The sequence below is a fragment of the Culex pipiens genome, chromosome 2 (assembly GCF_016801865.2).
Source record: "Culex pipiens pallens isolate TS chromosome 2, TS_CPP_V2, whole genome shotgun sequence".
Lineage (NCBI taxonomy): Eukaryota > Metazoa > Arthropoda > Insecta > Diptera > Culicidae > Culex > Culex pipiens.
In genome coordinates, this window is record NC_068938.1 from 111,094,235 (window position 1) to 111,108,956 (window position 14,722).

A 14,722-nucleotide genomic window follows, 5' to 3' on the forward strand; every position below is an offset into this window, starting at 1 on the left:
CGCCTTTTTTCCTCGGCTGGCCGTATTTTTCCTAAGAAATTTAATTCCGGAACTCTATTCCCTGGAAAAGTGATGAAATATGTATTTTATTGATTACCGTTTCCATAAATAAAAGTAAATTAGTACCTACCATAATTTTTCCATTTTCTTTTCCATTTTTTAAATTAGAGCTCAAACAATGAGCATTTGCTTTCTCGCCATCTTACTTTATGAAATCACTGGCTAAACATAAACATATGATTCTAACGTGACTTCTCACTTCAAAACCAAAGGAAATGTCGATTGAGGCAAATCAAATTCAATTCATTTGAATCTCACGTGACTTTCACTTCAAAATCAAAGGATAAGTCGATTGGGGCGAATCGATGTGCAATTCATTTGCATCTCACGTGAACACCATGCGAAATGAGAATGAATTTGTTTTTGGCCAGCGATCAGCTGGTGCTGAGTGATTTCCACATTCATCTCACATTAAAAGCATGTGAGAGTCAAGGGAAAAGCATGTGAAATTATCGTGTTGCTTTTTGGAGTAGCTCACGTGAAAAAGCATTTGATTTTACTATGTTGATTTCTTTCAGTGTGGGTTGGACGCAGGGATGCCACTTGGTTTTTAAAAATGTCTGTAAAAAAGTCTGTGTATGTCTGTGCATTTGTCTAAAATTCAAATATATCAATTCACATTCATTGAAATACATCAGAAATCGCGTTTTTAAGCATTCGAAGTCTAACAAAATAAATTTCGACAAAAAAGATTACAAAATTTAATTTAATGAAGTTTTTTAAAAGTCTGTGCGCCTCAAAAAATGTCTGACACAAGCTCAAAAGTCTGTGAAACACAGACAAATCTGTGTATCTGGCATCCCTGGTTGGACGTCCCCTCGTTGGACGTCAACATTTTGTTTTTATTAAATATGTCTTTATAATATAACTTTCTTAAAATAATTACATTTCTATTACATGCTAAGTGGTATGGCCTAATGCTCTTCATCTTTGTTGTATTTTTCGTTTTATTATTAACTGATCACATTTATTTTATTTACTTCAAATTGTTTTACATTAAATATTGCATTGAATCGAATACATTTGAGTAAAAAAGAAAAAAAACATTTTAACAACTAATCCTAATTTAAAACTAAAAAAAAATTCATTGAAAAATTCGAAATCACTAGAACGAGTAAACTACGAACCAAGTACGTGAGCATTCCTGAACGGCAGTAAAATTTGAATTTAAAAGAATTTCATGAGTACGAAGAATTCCCGAGCCATTGACTCGTCCAGTTCATCCTTCAATGTCACCAGCTGCAGACAATTATTGTTTTCGAGCGAATGGGTTGCATCACCGACGAAATTGTGTCCGTTATAAGCCAGAATCCAAACCTGAAATATTTGACCCTTAGTGGGTGTGATATTACGGACGCTTCGGTAGATTTCGTCTCTTGCTGCTGGAATGTATCGGAGTCAGCACTGAAGAGACTGACATTTAATTATTGTTTAATAAATGTTTATTTCGCCAAACGCCAACAAATAACAACTCTCCCTCTCTCTCTCTTACAGTACGAAATCCTCGTCTTTTCCGTCATCCGGCTCGGACCCATCATCGTCGTCGTTCTCCTTGTCCTCATCGCTCGCTTCTACGACGTCTTCCTCGTCGTCCTCCTCCTCCTTCTTCTTCCCACCCTTCGCCGCGTCCAGCCGCTTCTGCTCGGCAATTTGCTGCTCGACGACGGCGCTGTTCGACCGGTGATGAAACACAAACGACACGCACTTGGTAATGTCCCACGACTTGGACAGGATATCGTCCGGGATGCCCTTGTTGTTGGCGCAGTGATACCAGTGGGCAAGATCCGAGGTGCAGTCACTGTCCTCCGGGGGCAGCTTGACCTGGATCGCGTTGACGCACCGTTTGCACTTGAAGATCGAGTGCGTGTCCGAGATGGTCGCTTCGTCCAGCCGGAACAGATCCTTCAGGTCGTCCTGGGTAAAGTGCCGCTGGCCGTCTTCGTCGTTGTCCACGACCGTGTTCGAGAGTGCCTTCTTGTGCGTTTGCCGCTGGAAGATCTTCTCCTCGATCGAGCCGGTCGCCAGCAGCCGATAGATGAAGCACGGCTTCTTCTGGCCATCGCGCCAAACCCGCGCCATCGCTTGCTCGTCGTTGGCCGGATTCCAGTCCGGATCGAACATCACCAACCGGTTCGCCCCGATCAGATTCAACCCGCAACCTCCGGCCTTCGAGCTCAGCATGAAGATAAACTCCTTCGAGTCCGGCTTGTTGAACTCGTCCACGACCTTCCCGCGCTTCTTGATCGTCATCGTTCCGTCCAACCGGACGTACCCGTAACCCCGCTTCCGGCACAACTTCTCAAACAGATCCAACGTCTGCGTGTAGTTCGACACCAGCACAATCTTGTCGTTCGTGTTCATCTTGATGCTCGCCAGCATACAATCCAGCACCATCAACTTCCCGCCAAACTCCGGCCGCACCTCCTTCGCGCTGTAATTCGCCGGCAGGATCTTGTACGCCTCCTCGAACCCTTCCGCGTGCTCCTTAATCTTTTCGTACACCAAATCCGGATGGTTGCACAGCTTCTTCAGCGCCGTAATGTTCGACAGCGCCGTCAAACTGGCCTTCACCTCGGACTTTTCCAGCACCGAGCGCCGGATCGAGTCCGACTGGAGGAAGCTCTTGTACAGTTCCGTCTGGACGTCGGTCATTTTCACGCAGACGACCATTTCGAACTTGATCGGCAGGTATTTGGTGAGTAGCGAGCTCGTTCGTCGGATCATACAGCGATTTACGAGCGCGGACAGCTCCTGAAGTCGTTCGGTGGCCTTTTCTCGCTCCGATTCCGTCGAGTTGGCGTCCTGGCCGCGGAGGATGGGATTCTCGAACTGGCGGCGGAATTCCTGCGGAAGGAAGGGGACTTGATTAACTTTGAGATTTTGCTTGTTAAATTATGTTTGGCTTTTGAAATGTTTTAAGCCTTCAGATATCGAAGTTCCCGGCAGCTATCGTAAACCGACACTTTGACTTTCAACATCTATTGAATTAAGTTAAATTGAACTATTACTCACATTCGATGAGCCCAACATCCCGGGGTTGACAAAGTGCAGCAGGCTGTAGTACTCGGTCAAATCGTTCTGAATCGGCGTCCCCGACAGCAGCACCCGCCGCTTCGTCTTCAGTCCCATCAACGCCTGATAGGTGAGATTCTCGCAGTTCTTCAGCCGATGACCCTCGTCGCACAACACCGCTCCCACCTCCGAGTTGTTCAGAATGCCCGCGTACAGCCGGAACGTCTCGTAGCTGATGATCAGCACCGGCGTTCCCTGGCGCGCACTCTGATTGGCCATAAACTGCTCCAGCTGCTTCGTCGTTTGCTCCTTCGAACCTCCATCGATCGAGAGACAATTTACGCGACATCCGAGCCACTTCCCAAACTCTTTGTACCAATTCTTAACCAGCGAACTCGGACAAACGATCACCGCCTTGTTGATTTCCGGCTTGCAGTCCGGGCTCTGCCGCAGCAACGTCCACAGCAGCGTGATGCATTGCAGCGTCTTTCCAAGTCTGTGGGACAAAAGAGAAGCTTGATTGGAAGAAATCAGTTCAAAGTTCAATTCCTCACCCCATTTCATCGGCCATGATGCAGCCCTGGAAGTCGCCCCGCTTGCCGGTGACGCACTCGTACATGAACCGCACGCCCTCGCGCTGATGTGGCCGCAGAATGTTCCCCAGCAGCGGATCGACCACGACGTGAACCTGGGCCTTGCCCTGGTCCGCCTTGAGCTTGTCGTGCTCGGACAGTTCCTGCGGCGTGAACAGCACCAGCGCGTTGCACGCGTACGGATCGTGCAGGGAGCGCCGTGCCGGTGGCCGCTTCATCCCCAGGCACCGGGTCGTGTGTTCCGGGATGTAGTTCTCGATGGGGATCTTGAACGGGCGCGTCAGGATCTTCGTGATCATCATTTCGTACTCGGACGCGGACAGCTTCGGTGGGGAAGGACCACCGCCGCCGGTGTCCTTGAGCTTGCTGTTCCGTTCGCGACATTCCCGGGGCCGCTTTGGAGCGTTAAGGAACGGACTCTTGAAGGCACCGTTTGCCGGGGAACATTGGCTCGGGGCGAGGCTTTTACGCTGCGGGGAAAACTCGAGATTAAATTGGGTCCTAAAATGAAGCTTAGATTGCTGATATTATTGTTTACAGCGATAAAGCTTATTTTTCTGAGTACAATGACCCTTTGTATGACCACAAAGAGTTTAAAATGAATTTTTAAATCAATTTTGAAAAATTAACCTCGCTCGTTCCAAGGGGACCATAGTTGATCCACCGAAAAAATGCTGTCTTGTCAAAAAAAAATTTTGCATTAAAATGAAAAAAAGTGATCAGAAATTGTTTTTAATCGTGTTTTTTACCGTTGTACATAAAAAATGACATAGGGCTTTAGTACCCAATTAAAAGACAATGAAGATTCGATGTTTTTACCATTTCTACGTAGTTAAAGCTATTTACAACACAACAGTAATGAAGGATTTTTAAATAATTTCACAGAAGAAAATCGACCTCGAAAAAACACGACCGAATTTAAAATTCAAACACGCGAGCTGTCAACAAAACAAAACAAACGCGCAAAAATTGGAGAGCGTTCACAGAAGGGTAAACAAAAACCAAACAAACGTGCAGACAAGATAGGAGAGAGCAATCATCTTTTTGACATGCACGAGTGCATGCAGAAATCCAGAGTTCCCAAATGAACCGGTTAGGCTAGATTCACCAATAAAATTGGTTCGGCTTAAGCCTCCTTTTGTGGTTCAATCCTGGTTCAGTGAACCATGAACCATGGCTCGTGTGTTCCGGTGTAACACTGTTACGGTGTAACACTGTTACGCAGTAGTAGATTTAGGCACAGACAACAGACGTAGCGGCTAGAACAACATATTTTGAAAATCGTGTGTAAAACATGGCTGCCGCATCCTGCTAATCTACTAGCGCCATCTGTTAGCCTATTGCCACTCTCTAAAGCAGCCATAATGGTTTTCTGAGAAGGTGTGTTTGAAAATGCATCACCCAGAAATGTTTAAAAAATATATTATTTCAATTTTTCGAAAAAAAAATTAAAAGGTAAAGATTATGTTTTTATGCTATAGTAAATCTACTTTAATTATTAATTAACACGATTTACGAGCACATGGAAGTTTTTTTTTCATTTAGTTATCGATATTTAACCCGTATAGGCCTGGGTGAAATTGGAATCACTAAAATGACCATAACTCAGCGAAAACTCAACCAATTTGCATACTTCTTTATTAGTTGGACTCGTTAGAATGTCTATTTTCCGAAAATGACCCGCAGAACCCGGAAATGTTCCGGTGGCCGGAGATATTCCGGTGGGTCACTGGGTCAAATGGGGTCAAAAATGGCAATTTTTGGGACCCGTATAGATTTTCAAACAGAAATCTTGGAAAAAATACATTTTTTCTTGTTATGATCATTGTTCTACCCACAGACAATGCTAACCATCAATTTTGAACCACCGGAATTGTTCCGGATTGGACGGGTAGGTTCCATACCGCGGGGGAACCGGTCAGGGGGCGGCCAATAATACAAATATTTTTATCATGGCAATATGGGTGTCAAAGTTCACCATTTTCAAAATCTAGCTCATCTAGGATCCCCAAAACCATTTTTGGACCGATCTGGCCACTTTGGGACCGGTTCCCGGTACTCCGGCGAATCCCGGAATACGGCAAATTGCGGAATTATTTCAGAACAATTTTGGACCCAGCAATATGGGTGTCAAAGTTCACCATTTTCAGAATCTAGCTCATCTAGGATCTCCAAAACCATTTTTGGACCGATCTGGCCACTTTGGGACCGGTTCCCGGTACTCCGGCGAATCCCGGAATACGGCAAATTGCGGAATTATTTCAGAACAATTTTGGACCCAGCAATATGGGTGTCAAAGTACACCATTTTCAGAATCTAGCTCATCTAGGATCTCCAAAACCATTTTTGGAACGATCTGGCCACTTTGGGACCGGTTCCCGGTACTCCGGCGAATCCCGGAATACGGCAAATTGCGGAATTATTTCAGAACAATTTTCGACCCAGCAATGTGGGTGTCAATGTTCACCATTTTCAAAATCTAGCTCATCTAGGATCCCCAAAACCATTTTTGGACCGATCTGGCCACTTTGGGACCGGTTCCCGGTACTCCGGCGAAACCCGGAATACGGCAAATTGCGGAATTATTTCAGAACAATTTTCGACCCAGCAATGTGGGTGTCAATGTTCACAATTTTCTAAATACAGCTCATCTAAGATCACCAAAACCATTTTTGGACCGATCTGGCCACTTTGGGACCGGTTCCCGGTACTCCGGCGAAACCCGGAATACGGCAAATTGCGGAATTCTTTCAGATCAATTTTTGACCCAGCAATATGGGTGTCAAAGTTCACCATTTTCAAAATCTAGCTCATCTAGGATCTCCAAAACCATTTTTGGACCGATCTGGCCACTTTGGGACCGGTTCCCGGTACTCCGGCGAAACCCGGAATACGGCAAATTGCGGAATTATTTCAGAACAATTTTGGACCCAGCAATATGGGTGTCAAAGTTCACCATTTTCAAAATCTAGCTCATCTAGGATCCCCAAAACCATTTTTGGACCGATCTGGCCACTTTGTGACCGGTTCCCGGTACTCCGGCGATTCCCGGAATACGGCAAATTGCGGAATTATTTCAGAACAATTTTGGACCCAGCAATGTGGGTGTCAATGTTCACCATTTTCAAAATGAACCTGTCAGTTCAATTGTTCAAAATTTGTGTTGAACTGACTTCATTGTTTGTTTACTTTTTTTATATTTATTTCATAAGGTTTTACGCCGTGCCTTTATTTGACAGCTCGCGTGCAATGTTTACATGTTCTTCGTTGTCGGTTTCGATGTAAAATGTGGAAAACTTTGTCTAAAAATGACAACGCTATCCTCGTACAAGCCATGTAGTTGCGCGAGCAGGAAACCTAGCTTATTTGGCGCGAACCTCCAAACCCAACCCAAAGCAAAATATAAACCTCTTATATGGTGCGAAAATTCTGTTGCGTTGATTGCATCGAACAAAATTGGGTGAGTTGTCGTTAGCGTGTACATTGTGTGGCGCATCAGCTTTTGACAGGTTGCGCTCGTCGCTTCCCAACCCTGCGGACCAGTATCAGTGTTACCAGAATTAAATCGAAAAAAAAATCTGACAAAACTATCTGGGAAAATCTGGCATGCCACTTTCTCATAATTATTGAGCAAAATTGTGTTCAAAAATTGTGCAATTTTACATTTTATTCATTATCGATTACAATATGGATTTTTTAGCAAAGCCTTTATCTTTATCTGGCAACCTGGCAACTGTTCCATTGACGTCTCTTTGGTAAACGCGTGGCAAGACAGAGAGCAAGAGAAAATTTCTCCTTCTTTCCGTTTTATGCTTTAGTTCGTTCTCGCTTGCTCTCGACTTGTTCCTTGGTGATGAGGTTTCATTCTAGATTGAGTTCTTGATTGCGTCTGATCAAAGCATTTTTTTTGACCGAGTGATGGATACAGAAAGTGAGAGTGAACTTGATGATTACAATGAATCTTCTGATGCAGCGACAGTTTCCGATCTACCAAGTGAAGATGATGAATCAAATCAATCTGCAAGGTAATTTTTTGACTAAAAAGTTTTAAAAAATGTGTGAATGAATGTGTGTGTTTTTGTTTTTTCACAGCAGTGGCACTTCCGAGAGCGACGAAGATTTCGTCGCGAGGAACGGAGTAAGATGGCGAAAAAAACCGGATAAGAAAGCTTTTCGCGGTGAATTCGACCAGTGTAATCATGGGTTGACTGATCATTCGAAGGATTTCAAAACGGCCCAGGACGCATTCGAATTGTTTATGTCAGTCGGTATGCTTGGTATAATGGTGAAATACACCAATATGCATGCGAGATCGAAGCGCCGAAAATGGAATGATGTTACGGTACCGGAAATGCGGGCATTCATTGCTGTCCTAATCGGAGCAGGTCGTCTTCATATGAACGACGTCAACACAAACATCCTTTGGAGTTCAGATGACGTTTGGGCACCAAGGTTCTTCAAGTTGGCTATGGCACGCGATCGGTTCAAGGACATCTTCAATTTTTGGCGATTTGATGACCGAAAAACTCGGAAGAGACGTTTCCGAAAATCGAAGAACAAGTTGGAGCCGGTGAGATTGATTTACGACGATTTCGTGAAACGTTGCATCCGTAACTACAATCCTGGCAGCAACCTAACGATTGATGAGCGACTGTGCGTGTTTCGGGGTAAGTAAAAATTCAAAAATTTAAAAATTCAAAAATTCAAAAATTCAAAAATTCAACAATTCAAAAATTCAAAAATTCAAAAATTCAAAAATTCAAAAATTCAAAAATTCAAAAATTCAAAAATTCAAAAATTCAAAAATTCAAAAATTCAAAAATTCAAAAATTCAAAAATTCAAAAATTCAAAAATTCAAAAATTCAAAAATTCAAAAATTCAAAAATTCAAAAATTCAAAAATTCAAAAATTCAAAAATTCAAAAATTCAAAAATTCAAAAATTCAAAAATTCAAAAATTCAAAAATTCAAAAATTCAAAAATTCAAAAATTCAAAAATTCAAAAATTCAAAAATTCAAAAATTCAAAAATTCAAAAATTCAAAAATTCAAAAATTCAAAAATTCAAAAATTCAAAAATTCAAAAATTCAAAAATTCAAAAATTCAAAAATTCAAAAATTCAAAAATTCAAAAATTCAAAAATTCAAAAATTCAAAAATTCAAAAATTCAAAAATTCAAAAATTCAAAAATTCAAAAATTCAAAAATTCAAAAATTCAAAAATTCAAAAATTCAAAAATTCAAAAATTCAAAAATTCAAAAATTCAAAAATTCAAAAATTCAAAAATTCAAAAATTCAAAAATTCAAAAATTCAAAAATTCAAAAATTCAAAAATTCAAAAATTCAAAAATTCAAAAATTCAAAAATTCAAAAATTCAAAAATTCAAAAATTCAAAAATTCAAAAATTCAAAAATTCAAAAATTCAAAAATTCAAAAATTCAAAAATTCAAAAATTCAAAAATTCAAAAATTCAAAAATTCAAAAATTCAAAAATTCAAAAATTCAAAAATTCAAAAATTCAAAAATTCAAAAATTCAAAAATTCAAAAATTCAAAAATTCAAAAATTCAAAAATTCAAAAATTCAAAAATTCAAAAATTCAAAAATTCAAAAATTCAAAAATTCAAAAATTCAAAAATTCAAAAATTCAAAAATTCAAAAATTCAAAAATTCAAAAATTCAAAAATTCAAAAATTCAAAAATTCAAAAATTCAAAAATTCAAAAATTCAAAAATTCAAAAATTCACAAATTCAAAAATTCAAAAATTCAAAAATTCAAAATTCAAAAATAGTCTAATCTGTTGCTTTTTTAAACACAGCAACCAAGGCCGCGCTTGAGGCTGTAAAATTCTTGCTGGTTGTGTTTATAAACAAAACCAACAGAGGTGAGCAAAAAGGAGGAGGAGACCCGGTGGAAATCGGGAGGATGGGCAAGCGTTTCTTGGAGGATAAAAGATTCCGAACCAGAAACGAAACAATCCGGAATTGTCGAAGAAGGAAAAACAGCAAGGTATGACACGGTAAAGTCTGGATGTCATCGGCGCCGTCAGCAAGAGCTATTATCACGGCCAACCCCGTAAACGTTTTTGCCCCAAACGACCGCATTCCGAAGATTATCTCCGGAACCGACAAACCAGCTACCACGATCATTTCAACGCTCACCTTTAAGGTGAAGCCGTTGATCATTTTCGAAGAAAATTGATCATCACTATAAAATATTCTGTGCTAAATTCAATTTAACGAATTTCTGCACCAAACTGAATCAGCATGTGCCGGTTGTTGCCTTCTTGAAGCCACTGAAGGAATTTTTGATCTTAAGCAGTTGTGTTTCAATATTTATATATTTTTGTGGCACAATCATTGATATCCTAGTTGGCAATCATTGATTAATGACGATTTTCATAACTTTACAAGGAATGGGATAATCGTTACCAAAAGGAATCAGCATGTGTAGGGCACTATTCTTAACAACTTGTTGAAGGAATTTAGTCAAAATATTGAAAGCGACGCAAAATTTATATCTTTGAACGAAAAATCATGAAAATGATGGAAGTCTTCACGTTAAGACATCAACCTCTTCAACGCTCTCGAAACCCACCCCACCTTCAAGTGCCGCCACTTCCGGTGAACCCTCGTCGCCATACCAAAGGCATGAATCTTGAATGTTCTCCCCGGCGCGTCAGATTCCCCCACCGGATTTCTAGTGCAAGCGATCACAAACACCAGAACCAGAACAAACGATTACAAACGTTGGAAACCAACAAAATGAAAAATGACAGTAGGCGGAAAGCGATATTTTGACAGTGGGCAATGTGTCAGGGCAAAGCGACTGCAGCGCCACAAACGGATTGCCACAACTAAAAAATCTGTAGCAATGATTTACACAAGTAAAGAATCGAGCCCAAACGTCTGTTGTCTGTGATTTAGGGTTGAACAGTATCATGGTGTAACAGAGCTCGCCGTTTAGCCTAACATTCTTTGATCAGGTTCAAGCCTGGTTCAAGCCAATGGTTCATTTTGGCTAGCCTCGCCTGGTTTGAACCAAATGAACCATGGCTCACGGCGCTCGTTGAGCCTGAGCCGACGATGCTTGCCGACGTGTGGAGTGAACCTGAACCAGAAAAATGAACCTAGCCTAGCCGAGCCTAGCCGATGGCTTAGGCTAGTGGGAACACTGCAGAAATCTGTTGCTTTGAGCGGATTTCTTTGCGACGTCTCGCGATGGACATTTCGCCGAATGAATAAAAAAAAAGATATTTGCGTGAGATTTTACAACTTTTTTTCTAACATGCTAGTTCATTGGACTTTTCGACGGTAACATTTCAAAAGGCATCATGTACATTTTGACACTTTCTGGGTTATTGCATATTCTAAAAGTACTCCTAATAAGCTACCTCTCCACCAAAAATGAGAAAAAGTTACTTCAATAAAGTAAAGTCAAAACCTCTTTTACGCAAATGGACCGACGTTTTACTTGCCCATCCGATAGAAGGCCAGGAGGATAAGGCAGGAATCGAACTCGCGCCCTATAGCAACTTAGGGATCGGCAGCCGAAGCCGCTAACCACCGGGCCACGAGGCCCTCACCTCACCAGTCTCCCTATTTAGGGTCTCTACTAAAAACCCGATTTTTTTTTTTGCGTTACGTAATAAAAGAACGCTCCCCTAGTACGTTGATTAATCTTTATAAAAAAGGAAATAAGCTCAGGAGATTATTCACTGTTTATTTATGTATGCCACAAAATCTGACTTTATAATTTGGGCTTTCCTCATAGATGAATCCAGTTTGAAATGGCCGCTAGGTGGCCAATGGTGTTAGAAATGACAGCTTCCATGTATTTGAATATGGGAGCTCAGGAAAACTCAATTTTAAGCAATAAAATGATTATTTATGATAAAAGTATTGATTGATTAGGTGCACAAAATGTGTCTAGAATATTATTAAAATGAAAACTGCTCAAAAAATTTGCAAGCGAGATAAGTACACCATTCGATTCAGCAGGAATTTTGGGCACCAAAAATATATAGTTTTCATATGTTAAGTATTTTATTTTAAAAGATAATTAACAAAAAATATGAAAATCGAGACATTTAGTATAAGGCTTTCTAGGCCCAGTGAAAAAAATATAATTTAACTCGAAAATGACGAACTCCTCGTCACAGTGTCCTGATGCAAACAATGATCGAGCTGTAGCTGTCACAGACCTGCGAAGTATGTTGGCTGACATATCGGGCAGTCAGTTAAATAAACCAGCTAGAAGTCGCTTGACAACAAAAAATTTGCTAGAAAGAGATAGGAAACCTGATGCAAACAAAAGTCCAGCTGTCATGTAAACATACTTTGAATGTGTTGGTAAATTTCTGACTAGAAAGCCTTATGGGAGCTGTCAAATCTCTCACCATCAAAAAGCAGCGTTGAGCTTTCGCTGGATTTGTCTATTGAGGTGACCCACTCGATTCAGGCTCGATCTCGAGCCAGATCGACTCGAGGCTCGGGCCAAAATTCTCAGTGGGGAGGAAGGCAAAAACGACGCCAACATTTCAAAAAGCATCATGTACAAACCATTCGTTTTGAGAAAAACGCATTTGAATGTTGAGCATCCATTTTCAATTCCCGTTTTAATATAAAAGCAAAATCGAGCAAAATAAGATGTTCTAATAATAACAAACGATGAAAAACTTTGCTTTCATTGATACTTGATCATCCAAATTCAATAAAACATTATTTCCGTCGTTTTATTTAAGAAAAACAAACATAACTCCTTTTGAAATCACCAACGTCTAATTCACCCTGCTGGCATTGAAGGGAGCGCTTTGTTACGATTCGTTTTTCTTCGCCGAATGTACATGGCGCTTTGTTCATGATGCTTTTTTTTTCGTCACGAGGTTTATGTAGTTTTTTGTTTGACAGGTTGACAGGGCTATATAAACAGGAACTGCTGATGGGAGAGATTTTGTTTATGTTACTTTATTTAAAATCATAATTAAACAGACTTTACTGAAGTAACTTTTGCTCATTTTTGGTGGAGAGGAAGCTCATTAGGAGTACTTTTAGAATATGTAATAACCCACTCTCAAAGTCAGAAGTATCCCTCAAAAGGGTACTTTCAATCCTCAAAAAGGATACTTTCTATCCTTTTTTAAAGTTCACCCGGCGTCACCCTTTCAAAAGGGTATGTTAAATTCAGTACATTTTCGATACCCTTTTAAAGGGTGACGACGGGTGAACTTGAAAAAAGGATACTTTTTACTTTGAGTGCAGAAAGTGTCAAAATGTACATGATGCCTTTTGAAATGTTACCGTCGATTTGGGTGATTAAGAGGCGGTACCTTGGACTCTACATTATCCACGGCCAAACCATCGAACTGGACCTTGTTTTAGAAATTCTTCCGGTTATCTTTATAAGTATACTGATTGTCATGGGAAAAAGATTGGTCGATGAAAAATAAATAGGCACGTATGTTTTGCGCTTGCAACAATGCCAGTTTTGCTGGGCGTAAAGGGCGGTTGGTGTCCAGCACGTTTGGATCTGTCAAACATTGGCCAATATGTTTCCCTTGACAATCTGTAGTTATCTTCTGTTAAAAAGGTTTCGTAAACAATCTTCAATCTTGTGGATAGTTTCGCAGCGGGCAAGCCTGGCGCTTATGCAGCACACGAAGTAGGACAAGCTACCAATCTGGAATAAAAATCGTGAGAGGTTAGAATAAAGGTTAGCTATTTTCATGAGATGCATTACCTGAAAAGTTGAAAATCCAATCTAGGACTGATTCTTATTGGAACTGATGGCCAAAATGATAAAAAATCTAAAAGAGAAAGACAATTTAACAATACTTCATGGAAAAATCACGAGAAATAACTTACCAAGTTTCTCGGAACTGCATGAAAGTCGCCATCTTAAGTTTTTTGGTTTTTACCCAAATTTGAAACGAAAGCTGATCGAAAATCTGTGTAATTTTTTACACAGATCTGTGTTATAAAACTCAACCGTTTTGACAGCTAGAACATGTTCTACAATCTGTGTAATTTTTTTACGCAGATCTGTGTTATGTGGATTTTGCGTGAGCACCATCGCGCACCCAATTACATTCTGAATACAAACGGTTTTTCTGAACACTGTGTAGTCCGCCTACCGCTTTTACCCAAACTAACCTCAAACGAACCCACTCTAACGTTTGGGGGGCTGCGGGCGAGAATCGGGCATCGCCAGTGCCAGTTAAGACGCTTAAGCAAAGACACGCACCTTAAAAAATTAAATTTTTGTGTTGCTCACTCACACCAATACATTCGCGCTCGCCTGCACGCACACTGCCTCAATTATCGTAACGCGCAAACTGTCAAACATTTTGGTCTGCTTTCGACAAAGGTTCGAAAAATAGTTTGATGGCTAGCACATTTTTTTTTTCGTTTTACATTATTAAAGTGAAATTGAAGGTAAGTGATTTCATTAATTAATCATTCAAGCCATTTAATAAGCATAATTTCCCGGGAACAGGTTTTGTTTATTCCCCCAGATTGTGGAACAACCCCCGGGGCGGCTTTGCTGCTTCCTCCTCCGCCACCTCTTCCAAGCGCCGCACCGCTTGCATCCCCGAAGACCCAAACGGCCACCGTGGCCCTGGCCAAACCAAGGAGGAAGAATGGTTCGTCCTCCAGGGCACGGTCATCAAGGAGGATCCAGCGCGGATGGCAGCCTAAGGAGGATGATAAGCAGAGGTTAGGTTAGCGGGACAAGGTGAACTTGAACATAACCTGAGAAGTTAATCGAGTTTGTTTCGATTTTCAGGACCGATTGCTGCACCGACAACAGTGGCAGTACGGCGTTCAAGTGCCTGGTCGCCACAGTGGCCCAAAACCATGCCAGCAACTATCGCCCCAGTACGGCGTTCAAGTGCCTGGTCGCCACAGTGGCCCAAAACCATGCCAGCAACCATCTGCTGGCCCAGCTGCTCAACAAGAACCAGCAAAGCGAGATCTTGCGCCGCATGAAGAACGCCGAGGCCGACACAAACCAACTGCAACAGCAGCTGGCAAGTCAACAGCCGCGTATTCCGATC

The 14,722-nt window shown here is 41.1% G+C and overlaps 1 protein-coding gene and 2 long non-coding RNA genes across 4 annotated transcripts in view; all 3 read right to left on the bottom strand.

Moving 5' to 3' along the window:
- LOC128093157 (uncharacterized) overlaps positions 1-14,722 on the bottom strand; it is a 71,358-nt gene that overhangs the window by 18,762 nt on the left and 37,874 nt on the right. The gene's annotated exons all lie outside the window — the stretch shown is intronic.
- LOC120431074 (DNA repair and recombination protein RAD54-like) overlaps positions 862-14,722 on the bottom strand; it is a 30,129-nt gene continuing 16,268 nt past the window's right edge. Inside the window, exons 1-4 of one of the 2 annotated variants that reach the window (XM_039596229.2) lie at positions 4,485-4,637; positions 3,627-4,135; positions 3,073-3,568; positions 862-2,904 (exon numbers count right to left, since the gene is read on the bottom strand). In XM_039596229.2, the coding sequence (XP_039452163.1) occupies positions 1,549-2,904; positions 3,073-3,568; positions 3,627-4,135; positions 4,485-4,487 (2,364 nt within the window). In that variant the 5' untranslated portion in view covers positions 4,488-4,637 and the 3' untranslated portion in view covers positions 862-1,548. Of the gene's footprint in view, positions 2,905-3,072; positions 3,569-3,626; positions 4,136-4,484; positions 4,638-14,722 lie in introns of those variants that run through there. The other variant, XM_039596228.2, reaches the window with a different exon arrangement.
- On the bottom strand, positions 11,429-13,807 carry LOC120431076 (uncharacterized). Its single transcript, XR_005607796.2, has 3 exons — positions 13,530-13,807; positions 13,405-13,471; positions 11,429-13,344 (listed from the first exon to the last, which is right to left on the bottom strand). It is a non-coding gene; the product is annotated as an uncharacterized LOC120431076 (long non-coding RNA).